This window comes from Hipposideros armiger, unplaced genomic scaffold (genome assembly GCF_001890085.2).
Source record: "Hipposideros armiger isolate ML-2016 unplaced genomic scaffold, ASM189008v1 scaffold_500, whole genome shotgun sequence".
NCBI lineage: Eukaryota > Metazoa > Chordata > Mammalia > Chiroptera > Hipposideridae > Hipposideros > Hipposideros armiger.
The window spans coordinates 267,664-282,328 of NW_017731850.1; the positions used below are offsets into that span (position 1 = coordinate 267,664).

The 14,665-nt window shown below is 44.1% G+C and overlaps 1 protein-coding gene across 1 annotated transcript in view; it reads left to right on the forward strand.

Moving 5' to 3' along the window:
• Positions 1 to 11,369: 11,369 nt before the first annotated feature.
• Positions 11,370 to 14,665, forward strand: part of GPR39 (G protein-coupled receptor 39) — a 238,719-nt gene continuing 235,423 nt past the window's right edge. The window contains exon 1 of the mRNA XM_019667540.1: positions 11,370 to 12,557. Coding sequence (XP_019523085.1) covers positions 11,702 to 12,557 — 856 coding nt within the window. The 5' untranslated portion in view covers positions 11,370 to 11,701. The remainder of the gene's footprint in view (positions 12,558 to 14,665) is intronic.

A 14,665-nucleotide genomic window follows, 5' to 3' on the forward strand; every position in this document is an offset into this window, starting at 1 on the left:
CCATCTTCAACTTGTTGTAAAGTCTCCAAATCTCAACCAAATCACTCCATTTTTTTTTTTAGAATGAAGCTAGAACTGTCAGCTGTCAAATGACAGCAATAACATAGATGCAAATGACTCTAGTCCTTCCAAAAAATGAACTAGTGCCATCTGTTGCAAACGTACATCATGACTTTTCTGACAACCATTATATATCTATATCTATATCTATATCTATCTATCTATCTATCTATCTATCTATCTATCTATCTATCCTTGAACAACATGGGTTTAAACTGTGCAGGTCCACTTAACTTATACAGGGATGTTTTTCAATAAATATCTGTACTGTTTTCAATCTGTGGTTGGGAGTCCATGAATGCAGAGGGCTGATTGTATACATTGATGTATGCCATTTTATATAGGGGATTTAAACATTTTTGGATTTTTGTATCCTTGTGAGGAGGAGGGTCCTGGAACCAACCTTCTGAGGATACCAAGGGATAACTTAAGTTTTTAGGGAGTCAAAAGTTACACATGGATTTTCGACTGCATGGGGATTCGGTGCCCCGACCTCATTGTTGTTAAAGGGTCAACTATATATCTACCTTATGTGTGTATATGTATATGCTGCAGTGGATGGTGGTCACCTTTGGGAAATAAAATCTGCCACACATTGTAGCTGTAAGGTTGAAAAGTTGAGTGAATGCAGATTGGAACAGGTCTTGAATGTCAGACTAAAGACTTTGTTCTTTTCCTTTTCTGAGAGCAATTCACATGCTGGTTGCTGATATCCTCCAAGTTTTTATATGTGTAGGCTTATCATCCCCAGCAAGCCTCTGAGACTGATAGGCAACAGCAATTGTGTCTTATGTATTGTTTTTTGATCTTCCTAAATTGTTAGGGCTTTACATTTGATGGCTCCTTAGTACAAGAGACCCCAGTGCCTGTCTGCCCAAGCAAGCGATGATGGCAAATCAGATGACACCAACCATGCTGCTTGCCTGTCTCCCAGCTGGCATGAACCCACATGTTTCAGCACACTTGAACAGGTGGTAATAAGGTGGCCTATGATTGGGGTATACCGGAAACAGCACTGAGTATCAAAATTGTCAGAGTACATCTTGATTGACTCTGACCTTATTGCCCAAGAGCCCCCAAACGAGGCCAAACCTACAATGTTAATTCTTGCAGAACATATAACACCTAACGCTGATTCCATCTGCCAAGGAATGCTGGATCCAGACCAAATGCAATTTTCATGGTCGTGGACCCCAAGCTTCTAGTTGCTTCCACTCAAAGGCTTGGTCTTTCTCAAGGGTCTTCATCCAGCCTTTGAAGGGTGACAGATGAGGACATAATTGGTTTTGATGTGTTTTTTTTTGAGAGATGGAGAAGAGCTGCCATTTGACTTTTGAATTAGTGTCTTCTGCTCCTGTCCTCCATTCTTTATTTACTTCTCCCTTTGCAAAAATGGAAAATTTGTTTATTGCTGTAAGACAGTCATTGGATGGAATCATGAGAGAGTTTGTTTCTCATAGTTGTCAAACCACAAACCACAGACATACCCCAATGGAGAGGAGATGGTATTATAAGGAAGACATTATAAATAATAAGAAGACTTTCCTTTTGTTTCCAAATTGAAGTGGGTTGTGTTCAAAATTTGGAACTCAGAACAAACATTATTCCATAGGATAACAGTGCTGGTTAGGCTCACCACAAATGCACTTTTCATCTGTACTGTGAGCTGAGGGAGGAAGGTAAACATAACCCAGCAGACAGGTCAGCCCAGTTTAGGTGCTTGAGGCAGCCACCTTAAGCCAGCCATGTTGTCCACAGCTTTTTTTCCTTGCTGTACTTTTGAACCCAACCAGTAGATTCCTTAAAGGCTGCAAGCTCTAACAGCAGAGACGGTGAGGGTCTGACTGCTGGGAGCATGGGTATGGCCAGTGCTAAGTATAATCGTTTGTAGGACAAGTTCTGTCTGCCCTTTTAAAAATAAGGAACTGTGATTTTGAGTAGTTGACCTGAGTCCAGGAAATTGGTGTATTTTTCATTTGTTTGTTTGCTTGTTTGGTTTTTTAACGCACCAAACGGTTTCAAAATGAAGCCTACACTTCAGAATGGGCAGCAGCTGGGATAGAGCTGTTTGTTCTGAAGCCTGTCAAATAGCTGATTAACTCTACCAGCACACATGGGATGCTAATGTGACTAAGGTCGTGCTTGCAATCCCTCTTAGAGCGGCCATTCCATTTTACACTTAGAAAAAGCATCGTAAGGCCACAAAATATGCATTTATGGTGGTCTTCTGCCACTTGATTGCCACAGCTTTGCAAACCACTCGAAGCTCATATTTAGTGAAGATAAAGTTGAAGAGTACGGAGTCTTTGTTATGGAGTAAATTTTCTGTGTTGTGCGGTCTGTCTAAAAATAGGGAGTTATGCTGGGTGAAATATTTGGTTAGTACCAAGGCTCCCTGTGTGCCATACATGTGCCCCCCCCAGTTTTTAGAAACTAGGACTCTTGTCCCACCTGGGAGGACAGATGCCACCTATAAGTATCTGTAGCATTTACTGCTGCCACCATTGACTTGGCATTGCTGTTGTGCGATATCTAACAATTCACGTGCTCCTGGCTTGACTTGCAGATAAACCCCTCCAGAGGAGTTACTGCCTTATAGTCCCCCCAGTACTTTCCAGAAAGAATGTGCTGAACTGGTATCTGTTGATTTAATTTGTGTGGAATTCAGCAAGATGTACTTAGCATTCAAATGAATCGAGCGTACACCATAATGGTACGTGGGATGTTTAGAATGTGCTTCAGGACTTTGTAGGGCCCTAGACTCATCAGTATGAACAGCAACAGCTAATGGGCTGTGGACATGCTATTAATGATGATTAACTCCTGCCCAGCGCTTTCTCTGTGCCCGGCATGGTTCTGAGTGCTTTACCTGCAAAGAACCCTTTGAGGATTGTTATTTGTCCTCCAGTTGACAGATGAGGAACCTGGGGCCCAGAGGGATAAGAAAAGTGCCCAAGGTTACACAACTAGGGAGCAGCAGATGTAAACCCAGGCTGTTCAGCTGCAGAGTCTGCGCTTTTCCCCACTTTATTGCCCCTTTGACAAGAGCTAATATATATGTGCATGTGAGTACATACTACTACCTGCCAAGCACTTTTTATGTAAACTCATTTAATCTTCACAACAAACCCAGGAGATAAGTACTATTATTATCTGCATTTTGCAGGTGAGGAAATTAAGGTGTAAAGAAGCTGTGTGGAAGGTCCCAGATGCAAACCTAAGGGTTCTGGCTTCTGAGTCTATTGTTTTAATCATCATGCTGTAGCATTCTCAGAAGAGTCAGTGGATGAATAGGATGTCAATCTTGGATCGATTTGTGCAGTTCATATAGCAAGAGGTGGTGGATCATAGACTCTTTTATAAGAAGACATCACTGAAATTTTCATCAAGGCTGGAAATTACTATATCCCTAAACAATCACTGGGGCTGGGGACATGCGGGGGTTCTTCCTAAGTGGGCTGGGAAAATAGTGCTGGGCAAGAAGAGGTGGTTAGTTCTTTGCTTAGAGTATTTTAAGAGAAGGAGATCAAGGCCCAGGAGTAGTTGTTTCTTCATAAGGGTTTGGATATGGGAGAAACACGGAAAGCTGAGGCACTGGGCTTCCCTGTGCACTGAGCGTGCCAATGTACAGGGCATGCAACTAGGAGCAGCCCAGGTGGTAGGCATTTTCTGGTCGGCGCTGGCTGGCAGCAAGTACGCACAGGTGTAGAGCAGGGAGAAACACAGATAAGTACATGGGACTGGTGTCTCCCTGGCTGCCCCTGGACTGAGTGGCAGCTTTCAGAGGATGCCCACCTCCCCAGGATGGATAGTCTAACAGATATCAGGGAGACATCCCTACAAGCAAGGAGTCCATTTCGGTGAGCTCAAAATACCCAAGGTAAAGGAAGAAAAACGCTATGTGCTGAACTAAAACCATAACTCATCAGCTTACCCAAACCAATGGGACGCTTTTTCTTTTTTTAATTGCTTTGTCTAGATGGGGAACCTAACACATAAAAAGTTTTTAAAAAGGAGAGCATGATTTCCCAGCAGAAATCAGGAGCCTCTCAACGAAGACTCACCTAAGAACCGAGGTGGCACAGCATTCCATGAGTTTCCCAGGAAGGACCACCAACACTCTGAATCCGTGAAGCCAAAGCCTCCATAGAGACATGCTGCTTTCCACAGGGCCTCTCTCAGCCTTGTTCTCATGGTCCAAGAAGCTGGATCCTCAGGCTGTTTGCCAGATGGCATTCCAGGAGGGAAGGAAGGAAGAAAGGTAGGAAAGAAGGGAGGGAGGGAGGGAGGGAGGGAGGAAACCGTCTCCAGGTTACATGTTAATGGCCCATCAGCGTCCAACTTGTCATCACTCTTACACTCCTGTAGACAGTGAGCACTGCAAGGAACGTGGACAATCAGGCTGCAGGCTTCTAGCCATGGACAAAGTCCCGGGTAGACTGGAGAGGCGGGACTTGATGGGTGATTTATAGACATGTGAATAGGAATAATGACACTCAACTTGCAGGGCTATTTTGAGCACTGAACAAGCATGGTGCCTGGTCACAGTAGGTGTTTAATAGTGGGAGCTGTTACTATTGTTGTCACTCTGAGAGCTATCTGGCTGCAGTGCTGTCATCCCACTGGGTGAAAACCAGGGTTGACTCAGCTGGTCCAACTGGCTATGTGTGTGTCCTTTCTTTTTAAAAAGTATGTTTTACAATATTGTGAAACATAACATGCACAAAGTTCATAAGACATACATAACTGCATAATAAAAAATCATAAGGCAAAGCACCATGTCATTACTATGAGGTAACTATTACCCAGGTTAAGAAAGAAAATATAGTCAGCATTCAGAAGTCCCACCTTCATCCCATGGATCCTTTGCACAAGAGGTGACCTCCATCCCCTCATGGAAAGGGCATCTTTGCTCTATAAATGAATGAATGAATAAGCAAGTAAGTAGTTTTATTATATATCTTCATATAACATATACATCCCCATATAACATATATACTCCCAAAGTATTAATGCTTTGTCTGTTTTTTTTTTAAAGATTTTTATTGGGGAATTGGGGGGATGGGAACAGCGGTGGGGAATTGGGGGAAGGGGAACAGACAAGTTGCTGTCGTTTTGTTCTTCAGTCTAGTTGTGGAGGATGTTGCTTCACTGGCCCAAGTTGGCACCATCATTGCGCTCTTCCCGGGCGAGGCACATCAGTCGCCGGCTTCTGGACGGCTGCTCACTGCGGCTGCTGGCCGCTCACGCTGGCTGCTGGCTACACACGGTAGCCCATGGCAACCCACTGCCACAGGGGCTGCAGCCTACGCCGTCGCCGGCGACCCACATTAGCCCAGCTCCAGGTTGAGCTGTTGTTCAGCATCTTAGCTGTGGAGGGCAGTGTCACTGGCCCTCATATGTGGGATCTGAACCGGGGCCCTCTGGCGTCCCAAGCCAGTGCTTAACCAACGGGCCACTCGGCCGGCCCTGTTTTGTCTGTTTTTAAACATTATATACATAGACTCATGTATTCATTCGTGTCTTGCTTTTTCATGTATCATTATGGTGGTAAGATTGTATCACATTGTTTTTGTAGCAGTGGAGTATTCATTTTCCATGAATATGCTGAGTTTTGTTTATCTGTTCTATAGATGGACATTTGGGGGTATATTAGGTTGGAGTAATTACTGACAATGTTGTTATATACATTCATTTTATTCTTAATCAAATTTTCTTTTATTTATAAATTAAAAAAAATAGTTATAATTGATACACTATTGGTTTCAGGTGGTTATACACATTTTTTAAAATTAAAGTTTATACACATTTTTATATGTACATTCTGGTGACATGACCTGTAGGTTTCATACCTAGGAGAGGAACTGCTGGGACACAGGATATGTTTGTATCTAACTTTAGTAGATGCTGCCAACCTCTTTTCCAAAGTGGTGTCCCCAATTGACTCTCACATCTGCAATGTATGAGAGTCACCATCACTCCACAGCTTCACAGACAGATGGTATTGGTCCTCTTTTAAATGTCAGTCAGTCTGGTAGGTGTGTGGTTGTACTTAATTGTGGTTTTAGCTTGCATTTCCATGACTACTAAAAAGATTAGGTAGCTTTGCATTGTTTATTGTCCATCTGGATTCATCGTCTGTGCAGTGCCCGTTTATCTCTTTGGCTCATTTTTTAAATTGGGTCACCTGTCTTTTTTCTTAGAAAATTTATTTCTCAAAAAATCTTTGAAATTTTAATTGAAGGGATTACAGTGAATCTGTAGATCAATTTTGGGAATAAAAGGAAATTTTATCCACTTTGAGCTTGTTGTGGAAATTACTCATTACTGTGTGATTAACAATGACATAAAGTTTTGTAAGTTTATTTGTCATTTACCTTTGGCTACAGTGTTTCTTGCCTTAAAGGAACTTTTTTATGTTTGTGAAGTAAAGTTGATTAACTTTTTCCTTTATAGTTTCTAGGATTTATGTCATAAAATTAAAAATCCAATTTAATTTTCAAAATTCTCTAGTGTTTTATTTATCATTTAATGATTTCCTTAATGATTAAAATCTAAAGATTTTGATCTTTCATCTACCTGGAATTTATATTATAATAAAGTGTGGAGGTAGGTATCCAACCTTTAATTTTTTTACAGGCTAACCTGTTCTCCCAATACCAATTGTTGAACAATCCATCTTTTTCTACTGATTTGAAATGTCACTACTATCAAAAACAAAACTCCTATAAGTATTTGGGCTTATTCTTGGATTCTTTTGTTTCATTACCTATGTGTTTATAGTAGTATCATTGTCCCATAGAAATATAATGTGAGCCACAAATACAAGCCACATGTAATTTAAAATTGTCTAGTAGCCACATTTAGAAAAGAAATAGAGATGAAATTATTTTTAACGATATATTTTATTTAACTCACTATAACCAAATATTACCATTTCAACATGAAATCAATATATAAAAATTATTACATTTACATTCTCTTTTCATACTTAGTCTATGAAATGTGATATGTACTTTATACTTACTTACAACACATCTCAGTTTGGACTAGCCATATTTCAAGTATAAGTAGCCATGTGTGGCTGGCAGCTGCCATATTAGATGGCTCAGGTCAATATTTTGTTAAGGCAGATGCAGAGTAGCCTCAGCTCTGTGGCTGGTTTAGTCCCACTACTAGGGTCTGGTCCTTCCAGGGTTGGTTCAGTGAGATCTTCTCACTCATTGGTTAGACCTTCAACAATCTCCCAGCTGTGTGACTTTAGGAATTGTTTGGCTTACATCCCCAGCAGTTGATTTTTCGTAAGTAGTATACTTTGCCTTGCTCCTGGAGTCTCACCTCCACTTAGTATTCAGTCAAAGACTCAAGACAAACTTTCTACAGATTTTCTGAACCCTGTTTTCTTCATAGCTCCGTCCTTTCTAGCACTCTGCTCTGTAAAGCCCAGCAACCTTCACTTCCTGAATGCCAATCAGTCTCCTCAACTCAGCAAGATCATTGGGTGCCTCTTGAGTCCCCTTCCCACACCAGGTCCTGGAAAGTGCCTGCAGGCAGCAAGTCGGAGTGATGCTAGGGCTCTTGTCACTAGTTTCTCTTCTCTAAGGCAGCGCAGTTGTGCTGTGGAGGGTGGGGGTAGCAGGCTGTTAGGCTGATACTAGTTGTTCTTGATGACCAGGAGCAGAAGTCTTACTTAAAAAAAAATAAGTTTGGGTGTTTATTTATTAGTTCTATTATTTAGCTCTTTCATAGTCACTCTGATCTTTTTTAATCCCTTATAGTTCTCCTTAATTTTATTCTTTTTATAACTTCTTTTCTTTGTATTCTTTCTTGTTTAATAGAATAAATATTTAGGGCTATGAATTTTTTTCTGAGGATTCCTTTAGCTATTTCCCACAAATCCTGATATGCAGTATTTCTGTGGTCATTATTTGCCGAATATTTTGCAGTTTTGGTTTTGGTTTTCTCTTTGATCACGAATTGTTCTGGAGATATAAAAAAATTTGAGACGGTGAAGTTTTAGGTTTCAATTTTCTGCTCCTGTTATTAATTTTTAGTTATATGGCATTACAAATAAAGTTATCTATATTGTTTATTATTTTTGAAAATTATTGAAGTTTTCTTTGTAGCTTAATGCATAGTCACCGTGATTTTACCATGAACCTTTGTAAACAAGGTATTATTCACTTTTTAGGGTACAAATTGTTGATTCACTTTAAATGAGTAAATGGTAACAATTTAAGCATACAAAATGAATTTAAATTTACAAAAATATAATATATATGTATGTGTAAGTGTACTTATTTTTTTTTCACTTTGGGTGCCAGTGTAAGATTTTATACTAAAGATGAGATTTAGTGTTAAAAAAATATATGCAAGCTACTAGCCTAGATGACCTGAAAGGTTACTAAGAATATGTAAAATGTGAATATAAATTTGTGTAGAGCCTAGAGTGACCCCTGAGTAGAGCTGAAATCAAAGGATACCTAAAGTATTTTTTTCTTTCACTTTTCATTCCTTGCTTTCCTCTATACAATATGCTAATTAAAAATCCAGATTTACATAGATCTAGGCCAGGTGTTATACCAGTCTGTTATCAACAAATGAGAGCACATTAAACAGTTTTTAATTGGTCTTAGAAAAAGCAAAGGTGAAATGAAAATTTAATTCTCCTGGACCTTTGTTCAAAATGCATTTATCCATCTCTACTGTAAGGAGTGAATTTTAATTAGCTTGATTTTTGCTGTTTGGCCACATATTTGTAATCTTTGTTCATACTTTGGTGCAAATTTTTTGATGAAAGAAATTGAACAATGATGGAAATCTTGCCTGAGCAGAGCAAATTGGATTTATAAAATATATTGTGGGATAATTGGCATGCTGCAGCTGGGGAGAGCTTCGGGATAGGTGACTTAAAAAAATTCCCCTCTCCAAAATGCTACTCTTCAGCCTGACACAGTCTTGTCCTGCAGAGAGATAGCAGCCTAGGGTGGAAAGTGCTTTAGTGCCACACGGACTTGAATCCTGCCTCTGGCCCTTTATGGTAGGTATCTTTTATTACCCTGATCCTTAATTTCCTCATCTGTAAAATGGGGTAATAATGTCCACCTTGTAGCCTTGTGAAGATCAAAAGAAATGAATTATGTGAAAGTGCTTGGCATGTAATAGGGGTTCAGAGAATGAAATGACCAAGAGGATTTCAAAGGAAGTATCTGTGGCTGAGGAATACTTGTGAGGTTCCCGCTTATTTCCTATATAGAGATGAAAGAACTGGGCAGAGGCCAACCAGTGTGCTTATGTACGTATGCTGCTGCTGGTGGTGGTGGTGGTGGTGGTGAAGGTGGGCTGGAATGTGTGTCTTCCTAGACTACCTTCTCAATAGCTCTGGGACAGGCAACAACCAGGGTCTTTTGCAAAGAAGTCCATTCAAGAATCTAAACTGTAGCTATGAAGCCCTGAGAGTCCATGCTTACCCGGTGAGCTTTATGGGACAGCTATATGACCCTCTAGGTCCTTTAGGTAAGCACACTTCACCAATACGTTTGAAGTTTCCCAGCCAGTTAGTAGGTCAAATAGCACACAGGAGGGTGTGTGTGTGTGGGGGGGCTCCGGCAAAATATACTATTTAGGGTGCTGCGGAGAGGTTTCAGAGAGGGAGATGATATAGTTCGTGGCTTTGGAGCTTGTAATTTAACAGAGAGAACAAAAAGAGAGAGAATTTTTTTTTTCTCCCTGAGACAGTGTCAAAATTAAATATTCCCTGAAGTCTTCAGACCATGTGTTTAGGCTTCCGTTCAGAATACTGTCCTATATCTTTTTGTGCATTATTCAGGACTCACTTCCTGAGCACCTACTGTGCTCCCAGAATTCCCTCCCTGATAGGAGTGTAAACTCAGGGTTTGACAGATCTAGGTTAATTTCAAGTGTCTCACTCACTGTAGTATGGCCTTGGGGAAGCATCTATCCTTTGGACACCTCAGTGTCTTCACCTTTACAATGGTCACATCACAAGGAAGGGGGTGGTTTTGATAATTCGAGGACTTTTTTTTAGCGTTGGCCCCATGCAAGGCCCTTACCATAGACAGATCAAAGGGATCTAGTTTCTTCCTTCAAGGCAGTGGTTCTTCACCTGGGCCCATTTTGCCCCCTAAGAAGACGTTTAGCAATGTCTGGAGACATTTTAGCTATAATGGTGGTGGTGGTGGTGGTGGGGGAGAGCATGTAGGTGTTAAACATTCTGCAATGCATAGGATAGCCTCGCTACTCCTCCCCCCACCATTCCCTTTGATTTTGGAATTAGAAGATGAAAATGGGCCCATTAGAGGTTTTCCTCACTCTCAAGAGAGGGAAAATGTCATGATCGTTAATGCCATTTCCACTCTGTGGCCCTGTCGGGAGACTGCCCTGCAACCTAATTCTGCTGTCCTTCACTTCCTGACTGCAACTCCCTCCGGAGGTCGCTCTCCCCAGCAGCGGCATCCCGGCCGATTGTGGCATCCTTATCAATATACATGCCCCCAATTAGAGACTTCCCTCTGTTGTCGGGAGAAGGGACTGAACTGTAGAGTGAAACTGAAACGAGGAACCCAGCCCTCTTTGAATCTCTCAGCAGGAAGGCGAGGCCGAGCCATGTGCGGAACACGGGAGGCTTTCGGAAAAGGCAGGGCTTTTAGAGTTATTAGCTTGCTTGGGGCCGATTTTCTGAGGCAGCGGCCCCAGGCAACGCTCAGCACAGCCATTCATTGCAAACACCCCAGGGCCCCGAAGGGGGAGGCAGGGTGCCAAGGAGGCGAGCGCTTGCTGCCTCCTCCAAGGGCGGCCCGGCCCACTGGCCAGGGACCGAGGCGGGCGCCCGGGTCCAGCCGCCCCTAAACAGATGGTGGCCCAGTTTTTGAAGGAACCCCAGTGTAGCTGTGGCAGTGGGGGCAGGACAGGAGAAGGGAAGTTCGTCTTTCCCAGCCCCAATCCTGGACTGCAAGCCTGGGAGCGCACTCTAGCTTCCTGGGATGCGCGTCCGGGCAGCAGGCCAGCGTTGTTGGCTCGGCGGTTACCGCATGGGTGGCGGAGAGGTGGGGCCACCGCCGCTCAGTGCTCCCGAGCCAAGATCTGATTTCGGAACCATGCCTGTGAGCTGAGTCAAACCCCGCTGCTGGGCTGGTCCGCAGCCGGGCCGCTGAGAACAGTCAGCGGTGGTTAATAATTGATCGCTGACCAACCAGCCTCCAGCAGCGCCGAAGAGGTTGCTCCTGGAGGGTGGGTTCGGGCGGGCAAGTGCCAGGCAGCCGGGCGGGGAGCGGAGGGCTGTAGGGCAAAGCGCTCCTGGGGCACAGAGAAGGGCCGGCGCGCTGGGGGCTGCGGGGCTCGCTGCCTGCCAGCAGGTTAGAACCTCCTTCCTCTGCGCTCTGCCTGCCTCACTCTTACACACGTCCCCAATCTCCACCCCCAGGCACCTCCCGGGCCTCTGCCAGGTTGGGCTGCTCCAGGAAGTTTCATGAAAGCACCTGAAATACTAAGTTACCTTTTCCAGGTAAGCGCGGGTGAGAAAAAGCCCTGCTGAACTGCAGCCAAGAACTTTGGGCTCCACTGAGAGAAGGAGAGAAGTCCAGAAGGTCTTTGGACCTGGTGGCTTGTGGCTTCCTTCCTGATGGCTTCACCCGGAGGCCTCCGCAATGACTGCTCCCATGTTATTGATCACAGCCATATCCCCGAATTCGAGGTGGCCACCTGGATCAAAATCACTCTCATCCTGGTGAACCTGGTCATCTTCGTGATGGGCATCGTGGGGAACAGTGTCACCATTCGAGTCACCCAGGTGCTGCAGAAGAAAGGCTACTTGCAGAAGGAGGTGACGGATCACATGGTGAGTCTGGCTTGCTCGGACATCTTGGTCTTCCTCATTGGCATGCCCATGGAGTTCTACAGCATCATCTGGAACCCGCTGACAACGCCCAGCTACGCCCTGTCCTGTAAGCTTCACAACTTCCTCTTCGAGACCTGCAGCTACGCCACGTTGCTGCATGTGCTGACGCTCAGCTTCGAGCGCTACGTTGCCATTTGCCACCCCTTCCGGTATAAGGCTGTGTCGGGGCCCTGCCAGGTGAAGCTGCTGATTGGCTTCGTCTGGATCACCTCCACCCTGGTGGCACTGCCTTTGCTTTTTGCCATGGGAGTTGAGTACCCCTTGGTGCACGTGCACAGTCACCGGGGTCTCTCTTGCAACCGCTCGCTCACCCGCCACCACGAGCAACCAGAGACCTCCAACATGTCCATCTGTACCAACCTCTCCAGCCGCTGGACCGTGTTCCAGTCCAGCATCTTCAGCGCCTTTGCGGTCTACCTCGTGGTCCTGGTCGCCGTGACCTTCATGTGCTGGAATATGATGCAGGTGCTCAGGAAGAGCAAACAGGGCACCCTGGCCTGGAAGGGGCAGCAGGCACAGCTGAGGAAGTCTGAGAGCGAGGAGAGCAGAGCAGCCCGGAGGCAGACCATCCTCTTCCTGAGTGAGTCCCGGGTGGAGGGCAGCCCGCGAGCACATCCCCCCACCCCACCCTGCGACGCCTTGTGGCCTTATTAACCTGACGTCTTGCCTTCAAAGTGTAAACTTAGGTTCTTGAGGCTGAAGAGGCATTGATCCGAGTCTCTGGTTGTTTCTTCTCTATGTTTTGAGGATTAAGGTTATGGTGAAAACGGCACTAGACCAGAAGTCAGAAGGTCTGGGTATATTCCAAAATAGCACCTTTGGGACCTCCAGCAAGTTACAATATCTTGGGTAAAATGGGGATAATAATACTGGGAAAGATGTGGGTCAAATTAAGTAAGGAGCAAGAGGTGGACGTCCTTTGAGAAAGACCAAGTACTGTGGAGATAAAAGGGAACATTGTTATTGAGCCCGTCTTTACCCTGGAGAACCCTTCTCAGGCAGTTAGATTTTCTTGTTTGTTTGTTTGTTAGTTTTTCTTCTCCTTTGGAGAAGCAAGGCTGTCAGGAACACACACTCCAGGCTGCTATTTTATTTCCCCAGAGTGCTGCAGCTCTCAGACAGCACTCCCCAGGGTTGGTCCTGAGTTTCTGCTGTGGTGGGTCTGTTCCTTAGCTGAGCAGAGAAACATGGCAGGGTCACCTCATGTTTGTGTGATCCAGAAAATCTGGCTTCACAGATTCCTGGGACTTGATTGATCATCCAAAATACCCAATTCCCATGGAGAGAAACCTCTTCATTTTCCAAGCTTTTGTTGTGATGCCAATATTTAAAGTCAGGCCCTTCTGTCAGGAAGGAAGGAAGGAACCCACCATCTGCAGACACCCAAGCCTTCAAAAGAGGGGCCTGATTGCTGGTCCTGAGAGATGGGGCTTTAATGGAGACACAAAGTTTGTGCAAGAGAAGCTTTAAAAAAAATATATTTTAACAGAAACAAGAAAAAGATGTGGGTGTGTGAGTGAGTCACGGGGGAGTTGATGTAACAAATGTTTCCCCTTCTGCCCTCTCCCCTCTTCAGTGTGGAGTCAGGAGAAGGAATAAATCATGGTACTGTTTGCTTTGGTGTGGGAAACCTGAGTAACAGGTTCCAGGACCGAGTTTGACAAGAAAAAAAAAAATGGAAGGGAATGGAAGAGAGATGGAAAGAACCTAGTCTTGTCCCAGCCCTGACTCTGGCTTCTGGTGGTCCATACAGCTAACTTGACTTTGTGTCTGTGCAAAACGAAAGGAGGAAGTTCTCAGTTTTGGATGCCTTGTCTGCATCAGGGGCTGTGCTAGGTGATTTATATTTCCATGTCATAGAGGAGGAACTGGAGGCTTACAGAAGAGAAGACCTAGTTCAAATGCACATACTAGGTATGATCAAACAGTATGGTGCATGTTTAAATTTAAAAAAATTATTATAGTAAAAGACACATTGCCATTAATCCCCCTACCCTTTGAACACACTTATACTCCCTCTCCCTTTGAACACACTTATCCCATCGTTCTTGCTACTTTGTGAAGCAGTTCTGGAAGCCCTCTTTCGTGAGTGTCTTTAGTTGTGCTGTTGTGGCTGCCTTGATGTCCTGAATCATTTTGACTTCAGGGAAGAACCAGAAGCCACACAGTGGCAGATCCGGTGAATAAGATGAATGAGGATACACTGTAATGTTTTTATTTGACAAAAATTGCTGTACCAGAGGTGATGTGTGACATGGAGCTTTTCTGTTGTGATAAAGAATACAGTGAATGCTGCTGCTGAGTGCCATCCAACGAAAAGGCAGGGATCTTCAATATGGGAAGTGGCACGTTGAACCTTAATAACAGTGGGTGACAAGTTCCAACTTGTTTGGTACAGTCAGTCGGGTGTGAGCTACGGTTGAGAGAAAGTGTGTTTTAAAGTGTGCCGTAAATCATCCTCCGTCATGACAACGCTCCGTATCACAGATCACTTCTGGTATGGCAATTTCTGTCAAATAAAAACAGTATGGTGTGTCCTCATCCACCTTATTCACTAGATCTGGCACCATGTGACTTCTGGCGCTTCCCCAAAGTCAAAATGGTTCAGGACATCGAGGCAGCCATGACAGCGCAACTAAAGACACTCACCAAAGAGGCTTCCAGAACTGCTTCAGAAAGTGGCAAGAA